This window comes from Artibeus jamaicensis, unplaced genomic scaffold (assembly GCF_021234435.1).
Source record: "Artibeus jamaicensis isolate MK-2021 breed Jamaican fruit bat unplaced genomic scaffold, CSHL_Jam_final scaffold_1964, whole genome shotgun sequence".
In the NCBI taxonomy this organism is placed as follows: domain Eukaryota; kingdom Metazoa; phylum Chordata; class Mammalia; order Chiroptera; family Phyllostomidae; genus Artibeus; species Artibeus jamaicensis.
Window position 1 is genome coordinate 21,274,612 of NW_026522030.1, and position 14,615 is coordinate 21,289,226.

General features: G+C 50.2%; 2 protein-coding genes across 7 annotated transcripts in view; one reads left to right on the forward strand and one right to left on the reverse strand.

Moving 5' to 3' along the window:
• Positions 1-2,556: 2,556 nt before the first annotated feature.
• On the forward strand, positions 2,557-8,466 carry FAM166B (family with sequence similarity 166 member B). 3 transcript variants are annotated; one of them, XM_037144462.2, is made up of 6 exons: positions 2,560-6,588; positions 6,980-7,203; positions 7,292-7,503; positions 7,689-7,740; positions 7,817-8,014; positions 8,266-8,466. In XM_037144462.2, the coding sequence occupies exons 1-6, from the start codon at positions 6,527-6,529 to the stop codon at positions 8,352-8,354; spliced, it is 837 nt and encodes a 278-aa protein (XP_037000357.2). In that variant the 5' UTR covers positions 2,560-6,526; the 3' UTR covers positions 8,355-8,466. The 3 variants fall into 3 exon arrangements, with proteins under 3 accessions (XP_037000359.2, XP_037000357.2, XP_053512554.1); XM_053656579.1 differs by having other exon boundaries at positions 7,013-7,203; XM_037144464.2 differs by lacking the exon at positions 8,266-8,466 and having other exon boundaries at positions 2,557-6,588; positions 7,292-7,494; positions 7,885-7,994.
• The window catches only part of RUSC2 (RUN and SH3 domain containing 2), a 56,827-nt gene continuing 50,655 nt past the window's right edge, over positions 8,444-14,615 (reverse strand). For 3 of the 4 annotated variants that reach the window (XM_037144460.2, XM_037144458.2, XM_037144459.2), the window contains 10 exons: positions 13,827-14,453; positions 13,414-13,599; positions 13,105-13,245; positions 11,981-12,057; positions 11,597-11,771; positions 11,402-11,507; positions 10,658-10,704; positions 9,421-10,240; positions 9,196-9,333; positions 8,444-9,112 (listed from right to left, as the gene is read on the reverse strand). In XM_037144460.2, the coding sequence (XP_037000355.2) occupies positions 8,911-9,112; positions 9,196-9,333; positions 9,421-10,240; positions 10,658-10,704; positions 11,402-11,507; positions 11,597-11,771; positions 11,981-12,057; positions 13,105-13,245; positions 13,414-13,599; positions 13,827-14,453 (2,519 nt within the window). In that variant the 3' untranslated portion in view covers positions 8,444-8,910. The remainder of the gene's footprint in view (positions 9,113-9,195; positions 9,334-9,420; positions 10,241-10,657; positions 10,705-11,401; positions 11,508-11,596; positions 11,772-11,980; positions 12,058-13,104; positions 13,246-13,413; positions 13,600-13,826; positions 14,454-14,615) is intronic. The other variant, XM_037144461.2, reaches the window with a different exon arrangement.

Sequence of the window (14,615 nt, forward strand, 5' to 3'; positions counted from 1 at the left end):
AGGGACCTTGCCTCAGTGCTAACGTCAGTGTGTAGCAGAACCTGTCAGTGCCTCACTACGTGGAACACGTGGAACACGTAGTGAGAACCCACAGCCGAGTGACTCCACCAGTCATTGTGACCCTTCCTCTCAACGACACTCCTCCCCTAAGTGTGGCTCCGCCCTTCTTAGTGTGACCCCTCTCAGCAGGTTCCGCCCTGCGTCAGGTAGAAATCCGATCTGCCTCCCTCAGGCGGGAGGAGGAGCTGCAGCTGGCTTCCAAGTGAGCGCCGAACCCAAAATGCGCACTTAGTATTTCGGGACCCTGTGCACTCGCCGTACCCGACGCTTCCGGTTTCGTCCTGCGAAATAGCCAATCATCGCCCGGAGTGGGGGACTCCGCTCGATCCCGGCAACAGCTCCCAGACGAGCGGAGGGGGTGTTGGTGAACGCCACCTAGCGGTGGAATGGAGGGCGGTGGAAGTGGAGGCTTTGAAATTTTTTTTCAAAAAAAATTTTCTATTTCTGTGATAAGCTGAAAATTAGAGACCTGTCCCATGTTTATAAGAGCTGGGGCCAAGTACTTTGTCAAGAGCTAATGAGAAAAGAATAAATACAGTCTTAATTTATAAAGGATGCATTGGGGCCAGGAGAAGGTCAGATGCTGTCTCGGTGAGGTTTTGCCCAAGTTTGGAGGGAATGCCAGGAGAGATTCACAGCCCTTCCAGAGCCACTGGTGACGGGCCAGTCTGGAGAAGCCTGTGCCTGGATCATGTACATCATACTCATTCTTCCAGAGGCAATTTGGTCTCAGCAAAACAATCTCATTCGTCACTGTAAATTAATGTTAACATCTACAACGATTTAATTTGTAAATTTGCTTTCTATTGAAGTATGAGATCTGTAAGTGTTAGGAATTAATGCCTCATTTTGTTTAAGTAATATCATAATGGCAACTTTAATGGACACGTATATGACCCTTTATCCAAGTTTGAGAATTACTACTGTTGATGATAGTAATTCCAAGCCGAGGCATCAGGTTCCTGCTTAAGAAAGATAACTGTGGTGGTTACTGGCGCAGGGAGCCTGCTTAGGAAGGAGGCTCTGACGACGATTCAGTTGGGAGAGGATGAGTGACTGAACTGCGGTAGGAATCATAGGGAAGAAGAAGAGGAAACACCCAAGTGATATGGGAAAACTTGCTGATTGATTAGTATCCAGAGTCAGTCTTGTGGAGTGAAAGAGCATCAGCGAGGATAATTTTTAAATTTCTAGTTCAGGTGACAGGGAGGTACCCACTGAGATAAAAAATCCAGGAGGAGGAAAGGGTGAATGGAGGAAGGTAAATGGTTGCCATAAACAAAGGGGTGATGGTAAAACTATGAAAGTAGATGCCATCATCTGAGTAGGGTATGCAGAGGGAGAAATAGGCTGGCAGTGGAATCCTGGGGAAAACCAGCATTAAAGGATGGAAGGAAGAGGAGAAGTCCATGAAGGAGACTGAGAAGAAACAAGCTGAGAGATGGGGAGAGAATCTAGAGATTCTGGTGCCATGGAATCCAAGAAATGGAGAGTTTAGGAAAAATGGAATAATGAGCAGCGCTAAATAATAGAGATAAATTTTAAATGTCCCTTGAGTTAGGCTATGAGAAGATCCTTTTGTTGTTTTTCAAACTTTTTATGATGGAAAATGTCAAAAGAAAAAAAACACACACACAGAGAATAGAACAATGAACCCTTCTTTCCTTTGGGTAAGACCATTTCGAGACCTGGCCTCAGTTGCCATCAGTGACATGTGAGTAAAGCCACCAACTTTCATGTGCCTTTTATGCCAGTGGTTCTCCAATGATCAACTCATGGCCAATTTTTTTTCATTTATTCCCCTGTCCCACCCCCACCTATATTTCTGACATTATGGTCTTTCACTGATAAATATTTTAACGTTATCTCTAAAATATAAAGATTCTTCTTTAAAATAAAATCACAGTGCCATTCTCACACCTAAAAAAGTGAACAATTTCTTAATATCAAGCATCTGATCACATTTCCCCCATTGTTTTATAAATATTTACCACATTTTGCTGTGTAGAGTTGAAAGACTATCAAGTCTACTGCCTGCAGGCATCAGAGTTACGACCGCGGCAAACAGGGCTAATCCATAGTATTTTTCCTGCTAAGTCATTCCCTATTCCAGAAACCTCACAGTATCCCTCCTGTTATTGATTACGATTAATTGGATGTGGTTCATTAAACAAGACCTGTTTGCCAACCCTGGCTTTTGCTTTTCTCTTTGATGTAGTTAGATAATGGCTGTTCCTTTCAAATATTCTTTATTATGTTTCTATTCCCGGTTTACTAAAAATCCTTCTTAAAAAATCACACATGGGCATTTCATTGTGTAAAAGATTCCCCCAGTATGAGTCAGGGTGATCAAGCGGCTTTTATTTCCATTGGTTTATTTATGTACTGATGTTGATAGATTTTCTAGTTCAATCATTATTGCAGTCCTGGAGAATATCCTAGTAGTCTTTTTAAAAAATATTATTTATTTATTTATTTTTAGAGAGAGGGGAAGGGAGGAAGAGAGAAAGAGAATCATGTGTGAGAGAAATATGGATCGGCCGCCTCCAGCCCGCATGTGCCCTGGGGACCACAACTCAGGCTGGGCATCAAACCTGTGACCTTTCACTTTGCTGGACGATGACCAACCAACCACCTGGGCCACACCAGTCAAGACTCCTCTGTATAACTATTGTGGGATTTGTTTGCTCTTGAATTTGCTAGGTCTTGAATTAAGTTCATATTATTTTGTAAATTACATGAATGTGGGCTTTTTTTGTAGGGGGCATGCACTTGACCACTTTCTCCTTTCTTCTACGGTTATTCAGGTATTCAGTATGGTTTGGGGTTGATTTTGGTTTATATTTTACCAGATAATATTAATCTCACTGAGGTTTTCTAGTTTAGTCATGTATAGTTTCACTTAATATTCTTTTAGCCTTAAAAAAAATTCCGTGTCTGTTTTTAGCCACTTCCTCATGCCATTAGGGGGTTTGAGTAGTTTTTTTCTTTTGGCTGTGTCAGTTTGCCTTTTTGGTTGTTGTTGTTATTTTTTAAGACAGCTCTTATAATTATTTTAGTTGTTTTTCTGATTTATTGGATTTTATTGTTAGCTTCATAAACTCTTCCTATTTTCATTAGCTTATGATGTTCCTCTTTCTAGCTCACTGAGTTGACTGCTCAGTTATTAGCTAGTTTAGTTGTTTTTTAGACCTGGGTACCTGGCTAGTCTGTCTGTAGCCTATTCAGCTGAAGCCCTTGTGGTCTACACCACAGGACCTGCCCTCCCTGAGCAGAGCTGGTTGATACAGGAGGCCAGTTCATCTGCTGTGAGATGCTTGAGAGTGATGAGTGTGGTACAGATATTAGTGCTCATCTATATTTGCTTCTCCTTCCTTCCTGACACGTGGAAGTGTATACTTCTGTGCTGCAAAATATGAATAGATGATAAATCCAGGTAAAGATTATATTTTTATTGTAATTTTTCTATATACTAGTTTTTTTTCCAATTTAAGATGTTTAAGAAAATATATATCAGGGCCCCTAATTCCCAGAAAAACATGGTTGGGGTTGGACACGAATATTTTAGAACCATCTCTCTAGGTGATTCTGACAACCTCTGTTACTGTCCTCAATTCTTTTCCTTTCTTTCTTTCCAAACTTCAACCACTGACTTTCTAGTTATTTAGCACTTAACATAAGATAGGCATGAGGCCAACTGCTCTTTATGTGTCATCTCATCTCTTATCCTATTCACTGAGGTAGTAACATTAGTTCCCCATTATCGCTGGGAAAACTGACCCTCGATGAGATGAATTTGGCAAAAGCTTATATTTCTAGTAAAACTGGAAGCTGAACTAGGTTTTTTCAAAAAGAGATTTTATTTATTTATTTTTAGAGAGAGGGAAGGGAGGGAGAGAAGGAGAGAAAGGTCGATGTGAGAAACACCCATCTGTTGCCTCTCGCATGTGCCCCAACCAGGGACGTCACCACAACCCAGGCACATGCCCTGACCGGAAATCAAAATGGCCACCCTTCGCTGTACAGGATGCTGCCCAACCAAGTGAGTCACACTGGTCAGGGCTAGATTTTTTTTTTTAACTTTTACCTTATGATGCCTTTGGCTCTGAGTAAAAGAAAACTTAAAGTCACCTAAACAGTAATGAAGTTATTTCACATTAAAAGGCTGGTTATTTCAGTGGCTCTACATTACCATAAGGACCCAGGCCTCTCTACTCTACCATCCACCCTTGATGTATTCGGACTTTGTCCCCAGATTGGGTTTCACGATGCCTGCCAAAGTTCCATCATCATATCCGCAGAACTTCTAGAGGCAAGGAAGGACATTATTCCTTCTTGCGCATCTCTTTCTTTTTAATTTTCTGTGCCTCTTTCTTAAGAGCAAAGAAACTCTCCCCAGGAGCCTCCCTCATCTTGGACTTCCTCTCATGTTGCCAGAATGCCACAAGCTTATGCTAGCGCATCATTGGCAAGAGGTATGGGACCATTATGATAGGCTTAGACTAATCAAGCCCATTAGACCTGGGGCTGGCTCCAAGCTTCCTTGAAGTTGCTGGCTGCTTGGCAAAACAAAATTAAGGTTCCGTTAGAAAAAATGGAGGTGGGGGTAGGGAATAGGGATGAGGTACACAACCAATGATGTCTGTTACAGAATCCAAATGTCCAGGCTGTTAACCTTGACACACTGTGCTATTCTGGGTTCTCCCCTCAGCTCCTGCCCTCACTCTAGCACAGGAATTTGCAACCAGTGTGCTGCAAGAATTTTTAAAATGCTCAATACCTGGACTTTAGTCTGGAGCACAGACTGCTTTTCCCTTAGATGGCCAAATAAAAAAATGACAACAGCTAACACAATAATAGTTGTCCAGTGTCAATGAATCAAAATTACACCCAATTTTTTGGTCAGATCAGCAGAATTTTAGTACTTTAGTTGTGTTGTGAGATGAAAAAGGTTGAACATCGATGCTCTAATATATTTCCTTAATTGTGAGCCAAGTCCCCTACAACTCTAGCTCTAAATGACACACACCCAGGTTGTCCTTGGCAGCATGGTGTGGAATAGGAAATGTATTTCTCAGGACCCAGTGCTCTTGTGCAACTCCTAAGAAGTCAGGGATATACACTTAGTCCTGGCCTGGGGCTGGGGTGGGGAGCAGAGGCTCCTGGGAGAGGCTGGCTGGCCTGGCCTCGACTGAGCTCTGGAGCTGAGTTCTCAACATGCTCCCCACTGTCTCTGAGATCTTGTCTTCCCGGTCTGTTATTCTCTTAGAATCTGATTTCTTTTCTTTTATACATATTCTAATTTGCCCCCTAGTCTTAAATCTCAACATTATGCTCATATTTTTTCCTTTGAACTCTCACAGTAAAAAAACCTGTGTCCACTGGATTTGCTAACCATTCATTGACTTCCTGTATATATTAGAAGCTGAGAGACAATACTAGGCAATAGGGTAGGAAATTAAATTTTAGTAGCTATGTGCTAAGTTCTTTCACACACACTATCCAACTTTATCACTAACAGCATCTTGGCTGGTTAGGTTATCTTGACCTGCACGTTGGAGGTTAGAGAATTCAGAAGTCACCTGCACAGAGAAGGTAGGGTCAGATGGAGGGCACAAGCTGTTGGGAACCCATGACTGCCAGGCCCATGCTGTCCCCTGCCAGCATCTTCATTGTTACAAAGATCTTTGCATACCTTGGATTGAGCCTCACAAACTGCATTTGTTCTGGAGTAGCAGGGTGAGGAGTAGTATCCGCATTTTATAAATGGCAGTGGGGTTGAGAGATACCAAGTTACTTGCCCAAAGTCATGTGAAGCTTAGCTTTTCTGACTCCTATGTAGTACACATGCTGCCGCCATGAAGCTGCCTAGCAGGGTGTGGCATATTTGTTGATGGGTGGTGATCCAGATGATAGTAGGTGTGCAATAAGTAATTGTCAAGTTGTACTACTGAAAATTAATAGTCACTGACTAGATGTTTCTAGTTTCCTTTTTCCCCTGTCACCTCTCCTCTGGGTTCTCCTTGGAGACCCTGTTTTCCCAAGGAATTCCATCACTTTTAATCAAGACAAAGAGCAGAATCCACATCTCCTCAGGCAGGTGCTTCAATGAAGGCTTAAGAAGGAAGAGCCCTCTTTTGAGCTACAGCTGAATGGACCTAAGTTTTTGCTCTCCCTCTTCCCACCTCAGGGCTTCCTTGGGTCCTGGCACGGGGAGGCTGTACTGAGACTTTCCCCTGCCCCCAAGGGGCAGAACTGCATTTGTTCTGGAGTAGACAGACTCCTGAACCTCTGCTCTCCTGTTCCACTGACCTTGGCCTTGGCAGTCATCACACTAGTACCCTGCCCCATTTCTCCTCCCTCAGCCCCGCCCCACCTCTGGCTCCGCCCCACAGCCCTGGACACAGTATACACACAGCCCAGAGCCTCTGCCCAAAGGGAAACAAAAGGGACTGCCTGTGTTCCCATGGCTGTGGCCAGCACCTTCGTACCGGGGCTGAACCCTCAGAATCCTCATTATATCCCGGGGTAAGGCTTCTACCCAGAGCACAGCCTTGTTGCTTCTGGGAATAGGGTTATAGGGATATAGGAGTTGTGCCACCTGGATCTCAGGGGCCAAGTGGACATACCTGTACAGGAAGCATATATCCATGCAATATCCATGGTACTGGACAGAAAAGGGAAAGCAAGGGATAGTGGTTGCTGGGCCTGCCACAGAGTTTTGTGTTGTCTTCTCCATGGTAACAGGGTAACAGCAGACGGGGAGGGTTGAAAACCCAGGCAGAGATCTGAGATATGCCTGCCCCAGATATATGCACAGCTGAGTCCAGAAAAGACAGTGCTTCCGAGGTCTCTGCTTCTGTCTCTGGGGAAGGTGGGGCGGGGGGTTGTAGGTGAGTGGGTGAGTCCCGCACTACAGGTACACTGGACACTGCCCACTACTTCGGTTCAGCATGGGCCAGACCTATGGGCACATGACTGGTCAGCTACTTCGAGGAGCTCCTGGCCTAGCCTGGCCCCCTGCTCGTCGCATTCTCCTGCCTCCCATTCAGCCTCCGAGATCTCCTGAGGTTTCCAGGGGAAGCCTGCCCATCAGGCGTGGGCATAAAAGGCTCAGTTGCAGCATGATCCCTGGGTACACAGGTATGTACACAAATGTGAACCAGACGCCCATCCCAGAACACATGTCCCAAGCACTAACGGAAACCTCCCTTGCCCCCTACTCCTCTAGGTTTTGTCCCCCAGGCACAGTTCATCTTCGCCAAGAACTGCAGCCAGGTCTGGGCTGAGGCTCTGAATGATTTTACCCAGTGGCCTGGGGAGCAAGGGAAGCAGGAGCTACCAAAGGAGGTCAAGGGAGAAGATGTGGAACAAGACCAAGAGCCAAAGCTTAAGTCAGAGCTGGAGGAGGAGGAGCCAGAGCTGGGGCAGGAGGCGGGACAAGTAAGACTGAGAAGGCTGGGGGTGGGGGTGAGGCTGCAAGGCAGTGTGGGGGGAGTGGGGAGCCTCACCTCTGTGTAGGCCGGGGACACAGGCTTAACTGCCAGCTCCACCTCCCTGGAAGCGTGCGTTGGAGCACAGGGCCGAATTTGATTGCCTACTTTTCTTCTGTCACCTTCCCTCACAAGGCTTCCCCCTACTCCATGGATGACAGAGATCCTCACAAGTTCTTCATGTCAGGTGAGGGGAGGTGGGTAATGGCCAGGGGTATGGGGAGGTCCCCAGGACGGCCTGACTCAGTGTCCACATTCCTCAGGTTTTACTGGCTACGTGCCCCGGGCCCGTTTCCTCTTCGGCTCCGGTTTTCCTGTGCTCACCAACCAGGCACTGCGGGAATTTGGACAGATGTGCTCACGGGGCAAACCCCAGACGGGACTCAAACATCTCCCCCCACTTTCAAGGACCTACCCTCAGAACCTGGGCCTTTTACCTAACTATGGGGGCTATGTGCCAGGTGAGGATGGCCCCCGAGGGAGGCTTCTGGGACTGGGATGTGTGTGTGTGTGTGTGTGTGGTGGGTGGAGGTTGGGGGTTGGAACTGATAAACATGGGGGACCTTGGATCATGTGGTTCCACTTTAGCATTGGGCAGAAAAGGAGACTGAGGTGGCTCACAGTGGGGAATTGGGACCGGATTTTGGAGGGCAGCTTGGAGGGCCTAATCAACTGGCTGAGAAGTAAGTGACAGACTTTCTTGGCCACACAGGGTACAAGTTCCAGTTTGGCCGCACATATGGGCACCTCACCCATGATGCTCTGGGCCTCAGCACCTTCCAGAAGCAGGTTGTGGCGTAGGTACCTGGACTGCAAGTTCTCTCTTCCCTTTCCATCTTTCCCAGCCATCCTTTTGGAAGAGAGAGAGATGGGCTGGACAGTGGGGGCAGGCACAAAGAGAAAATGGTCTGGAGGCCAAGCACCTTTTTTATTAATAGGTGTAATAAATAAATAAATAAATACATAAACAGAAGCCTGGGCTCCTCTTCCCTCCTCTAACCGCCAGGCATTGGCTGCAGCCTATTTACATCTGGGAACTTAGGGGTCTGCCCCTGGACTACCACCTGACGTCATCACTGCTCTGCCTGGGGGGTCCTGCACCCACAGGAAGGCCGGCCCAGATGGGCCGGGGAAATGCTGGCAGTCCAGCGCTGCGTCCCTTCCCTCCTTCCCTGGGCGGAGGTCTAGACGAGGTCACTGGCACGGTTAAGGGGGAGTAATTAATACTGAGCACAGGGATAAGTGGCCCAGCTCTCAGTCTGCTCTCTGTAGCCAAGCCTGAGGGCTTGGGAAGGGTTCTCAGGCTCTGAGTCTGGGGGTTATGAGGGTCCCTGAGGCCAGCAGCATGCACAGGGCCTCAGTTTTGGCTGCTTCCAGGAGTTGAACTTGGAGTTGGGGTCAAGGTCACATAGGCCAGAGGCACCAGGCCGGTATCAGGGCCACGACTACAGCGCAGCCAGTCTCCTCCGGCTGGCCCCAGCACTCGAAGGATATCTCCCTTGTGGAAGCTCAGCTGTCCAGGGCCTGTGGCCAGATGGTGGCACAGTGCCTTTACTTCGCTGGGAAAACAACAAATGGAGGTCAGAGAAACCCCACCCAATGCCAAACCCAGCCCCCAATCTTTCTATCTCCCAGGGCTCACCACGGAGGCTTGGAGGGCAGGGCTGGAGAGTGTGGCTCCTGCAGGCTGTCCCTGGGCTCTGGTTCCCGGCGGACACCCACGGTCTGTGCCACTAGCTGGAACATGGACTTGTCCAGACTCAGCCAGTCCGATGGGAGCCTAGGGGACGGCAGTTGGGGCTGTCTGGGCCCTGGCTGAGATCAGGCTCCCCCACTCCCCCTGCTTATTCCGCGGGCTACCTCTTACCTGTTTGTGGGCCGGGCTTCCCGCTGAGGCTTCCGAGACCCAAAAAGGTATCCCCACTTGATGCCTCCAGGTGAAGGCCCTGAGGCTCCTTCTTCACTTTCTGGTGCAGGGGCAGCAGACCCTTCTCTATCCCGACTGCGCCTCAGCTCGGCCAACACAGAATCAGGGGGGCTCCCCATCCAGAAGGGCCAGCCCCTGTCCCTGCCAAGGGTCTCCTCAGAGGCAGGGCAGGCCTCAGCTCCCTCTACTACGCCCTCTCTGGGGGGTGGCCCTCCACTGCCTGCCCCTTTCTTTTTCTCATTGCTGCTGCTACTGCAGCTGTTGTTGCCACCTCGGGGGAACCTAGAACCCTCAGTGGAGCCATCGATGTAGACCTGGGAGCTCTGCATGAGCTGGTACCACCAGCCAGTCTGCCCACCTCGGGTCCTGCCACGCCCTGAGCCCCCAGCTGCTTCTGCCACCTCTCCAGTCTCCTCCTCTTCTTCCTCATCTTCTCCACCTTCTGGGGCACCCACACCCTTCACCCGTTCCCCTTGGACTGCCCTGTCCATGTCTCCAGGGCCCTCCTGGCCCCGGGCCCGGGCCAACTGCAGTGTTGAGTGGGCGGACAGCAGCAGGTCCTGGGACACCCGCAGCAGCTCCTTGTGCTGCCGCTGCTGCTGCCCACTTTGCAGCAGCCGGTGCTGGAACAGTAAGTCGAGGCTGAAGGGCAGCAGGGCCAGGGGCTGTAGCAGCAGCAGTAGCTCCTCAAAGAGGGCAGGGCACACAGTGTGTGCTGCACTCAGGAAGCCCCACGGCTGGTAGTGGGTCTGGATGATGTCTAGGGAGAAAGAGAGAGGGACTGAGCCACACAGAGGAACAGCCCGGCCTGGGTGGGCCTCTGAAAGGTAACCTGGGCAGAGTCACGTGTGAGGCTGTGTACTGTGCGTTTAGAGGTACTGCAGCTATAAATGACTCCTGAAGTTGTGTGGTGCATTAACTCTACGACCCTAAGACAGTGTTGGGCTTTCTGGCACCCTGACTACCTGGCTGCCTGACTGTCCTGCCGACTGCCAAGCTCTAACACAGCAGAAGCTGGGGAAGGACTTGGGTAGGGGCCCAAGCTTTGAGGATGAAACTGGTACAGTTCCCCTCTCCACCTTTAGCATCTGAAGAGACAGCTGTGCCTCCCTCTTTTGAGCTTCTGAGGTCTGGTCTATGTTGAGTTTGTAATACAGGGCAGGCTTCTGGGCATTACCTTCATGGTTATATAGGTGATTGAACCAGAACTCCAGGGACCGGATGCTGTAGGGAGATAGGTAAAAAGAGGTGAGTCTTATGTGGACACAGACAGATAAGGTGCAAAGGAGACGGACACATGGGGCAGATACACGGCTGACTATAGGTGAGCATCTCCCTTCTCCCTGCTATGGCACGGATGCTGCCCAGTTTATTTCGTGTCATATAGGTCTGGACAGTCAGTGGGGATGTAGGGAGGGGGTGAACATGTGATTCACAAGCCAATTACTCCCTCCTAAAATGAGTCATCTTGTACGAGACCCAGGAAGTCAGGGCAGCTACTGAGTACGGAGCCAGAGGGGATGACCTGAGCCCATACTTGAGAAAGAAGAATACTATGACGTGGGTCCCAAGGAGGACTTAGCATGAAGCAAGACTTGGAAGCAGTGCTGGAATTGAGAGGATCGGGGTTTACAATATCCAGAGACACTGAGAACCAGATCCATTTCCAAGTAAGCCAGACAGTGGATGTGTAAATGCAGAAGACCATGTTGGTGTTAGTGCCAGAGGGTCGTGGGTGTGGTGGTGAACCAGTGACCTACAGAGAGAGGCTGTAGCTCTGTGGGGGGGAAGTGAGCCTGGGCTCTGGCCGTGGAGCCCACGGATCTCAGCTTTAGCCTGGGGAGTTGCTTCCTCAGAGGCAGCAGAGCCCGGGGGAGGGGGCCAGTGGCTTTCAGATCTTGCCATGCTACCACACACTCACTTGAGCAGGCCGAGGATGAAGGCATTGAAGCGCATGGTGTGACTGGTGAGCTCTGGGAACTGGCTGACTTTGTTGTAGAGGCCGTGCAGGACCTTGGTGGATGGGCCTGGGAGGAAGCCAGAGCTGAAGGTCACACGCTCAGTCTCCAGAACCCAAAAGTCACCCTGGGACCCTCCTCTTGCACTCAGCACTTACCTAGCTGTGTAGAGGCCTCAACCACACTCCATGGCATGTTCTTTCGTTGCCCAATGATGACGTCTAGTACAAAGGCCTTGAGCCCGTCCTCCAGCACAGCCTGGACCGCAGGGCACAAGTACTTCAGGACCAGGTGGCCTACATTGGGGCTAACGGAACTGTTCCCCAGCTTTGCCTGTGGACACAGGAGGGAAGTACAGGGAATTGTTTGGAGTCCGACCTGGTCCTCCTGGACGCTCTTAGCAGTCCTGGTGCTTCTGTTGGGATCCCCATCCCTAGGTATCAATTCTAGGCTCTAAATGCAAGAGAGCAGGGGAAGGTGGCGGCACAGGGAAGGTGAGGGTTAGCAGGGCAGAACTCAGCTCTCCACGGTTTCTTGCCTACCTTCACTCCGGGATCCCGGCTTGTGCCAAAATGGGCCACAATGAGATCCACTGCAGTGTTAACAGCTTTCACCAGCCCTGTAAGCAAGAATTTGATGTTAACAGGTCCCTGAACACGTCTCTGGGCAACTCAGCTGGGACTGAGCCTTGGAGGGAGAGGGAGGGGCTTCCATACTTACACACTCTCTCCGCCCCTGCACATGGGCTTCATCAAGGTACCGGGCCCTGGCCACTTCCTAATTTTGCCCAGTTCTCAAGTCCCTGTTTTCACCTCCCAGCCTGGACCCACTTCAGTGATTCCATGGTTGAGACCCTCCAAGTCCTAACTTCCCTGCCCTCTTACTCCAATCCTGGATCAATTTATTGTCTTTTCCATTCCAAGACACCAAGGCACTGGCTACTGGATAAAGGCCAGGGCCACTCACACCAGTGACTGACAAGGGCACTTCTCTGAAGTGTGCCTTGTGGCACCCTCAGTTGGCTTTCAAGTTGCCATGCCAGATCTTCACCCTCTTCCCAAGTCCTTGGTTCTACTCACATGGAGAGCAGAGGTCACTGGTCATGAATCCCTTCAACTTTCCTCTCCATCCAAAAGACCTGGATGAGTCTTTGGACTCATTCAAGAGAGATATATTACTTCTCTTTTAATGGGCTCCTTCCCCTTCAGTCCATAATTATGCTCAGTATTTTCCCACTGTTTCACTGAAACTGCTCTGCTGTGGTCCCTAATTTGCTAAACAGAGTGATTCCTTGTCAGTCCATATCTTACTAGAAGTTACCATCATGTTTACCCAAGCAGCTAACAACTGAATTCCCCCCAAGAGAGCAAGCATGTGGGCATTTAGTTATGACATGCAGTCTCCCTCACCGTACTCACCTCCTGGAGTGAAGGGACTAAAGCCCAACTCCAAAGCATCTCATAAATGACCCTTGCTCACCTGCACATTCTCACGGTACACGGTACACACACAGTACATAGACTTCTTGCTCTGATGCCTGTGCTAATTCCTTCCTGGCACTTGGAATTCTAAGACAGGGAAATACCTGGAGGATCAGGTAGCAGGGCAACAGGCAAAAATAGGTAGTGACCACAGAATTCCTGGCCTGAGCTGGGGTTCTATCCACCTTTTTTCTGAAGCAGGTCAATGGAAATGGCTTCGGAGTTGCCATCTGGGGACAGACAAAACTCAGCAGGTGGTTTCTCAGTCAAGGAGAAAGGGTCCTGGAAGTCAGGGCAGGTCAGTGGTAATGGCTTCACTGTTTGACCTGGAAAGAAGAGAAGAACATCAATCCCAAACAGCTCTCTAAGAGCTGCAGCTCAGTTCTGTGCCTCATTCCCTCTGAGACACTTTCCTTTGAAACCGACCCCTTCTGTAGCCCTTCCCAGCTACGGCAGAGCCTGTCCTGGGTGTACTGGGGAGCTAGACCACACACCGTTCAGCCGGCAACTCAGGTGGCCAGCAGCGCTGAGGGAGCCAGGAAACTCAAAGATTGGGTTCCTTCGGGCCAGCCGAGCATCCTGCGGCCTTCGGTCTAGGCTCCCTGACAAACCAGGGGGCCCTAGTGGGTTCTTCCTCCTGTATTCCCGCCACTTGAGTGCTTGAGGGGATAGGTGGTTGGCTGAAAGCAGAACAGATCAGCAGAAGAGACAGGCAAGAATTACCAGGAGACAGCATTTCACATCCGCCCAGTAGGCCCACATAAAACATGCGAGTTAGGTGTGAGTGCGTCTTATCCTCAGATGCTGCAAATATTTTGACCTCAGACCTCAGGCTGAGTATAAGAAACCATTAAAAGGCAAGGCGATGGGGGTCAAAGTGTTCGGGGGCAGGCTATGAAGCTCATACCGTTACTAGGTCTGGAGGCCATGTTGCCTTCACCGCCTCCTCGGGCCAGGCCCTCTGCTCGACTGAGGCTAGATCTCCAGGAGCCCAGAGGAGGCAAGCTTCCTGTTCCATGGAGTCGGTACTCGGCCAAGGTCAGTATCTTCTGATCCTCCTTCTGTGGCTGCTGGGAGGTGGCAGGCTGGACAGCAGGACAGGAGAGACTCCATGGGGGTGGGCTTTCTGTGGCTGTGGGCTGCTCAGGGGGAGGGGAGCAGGAAGTGGAAGCAGAAGAGTCGGTGCTGAGCCCAAAGGGGCCAGCACTACGGATAGGGGAGTAGCTGCCCAGGGGTGATGGTCTTGAGGTTTCTGGCTCAGGCCCAGCTTTCCTGGCACCTCTGTTGGTGGATGCTTGTGACTCCTGGGAAGGGGCTGAGGCTGGGACTTGAGCAGTGGGGGCAGCCAGTGAGGCAGGCTGCTGTGCACGGCTGCAGCCCGAGAGGCTGTAGAGCTGGGAAAGGCTGTGGAGGGCCCGGGCCTTGGACAACTGCTTGGGGAAGTGGTGCTGGAACACAAAGGGCTGGATGGGCAGCGTTGTTGGCCTCTGCTCCTTGCTGTAGCGAAGGACGGGTCGGCCCTCAGCACCACCTCCTGTAGCAACAGGGATGGGAAAGGAATCAGATAGACAGACACTGAAACCACACGAGAGGAAGCGCAGAAGTGGACAGGAGATGATGCCTACTGGGAGAGGGACAAGGGATGGGCAGGACTTGGGTTGGAGGAATTAAATGGTCATCCAAGCCTGTGGTGCTC

Excerpts from the sequence above, each read along its gene's own strand:
- FAM166B (XM_037144462.2), top strand. The coding sequence starts at position 6,527 with ATGGCTGTGGCCAGCACCTTCGTACCGGGGCTGAACCCTCAGAATCCT. Across the intron at positions 6,589-6,979 it reads AATCCTCATTATATCCCGGG|GTACACTGGACACTGCCCAC; the intron begins GTAAGGCTTCTA and ends CCCGCACTACAG. Across the intron at positions 7,741-7,816 it reads TCACAAGTTCTTCATGTCAG|GTTTTACTGGCTACGTGCCC; the intron begins GTGAGGGGAGGT and ends CACATTCCTCAG.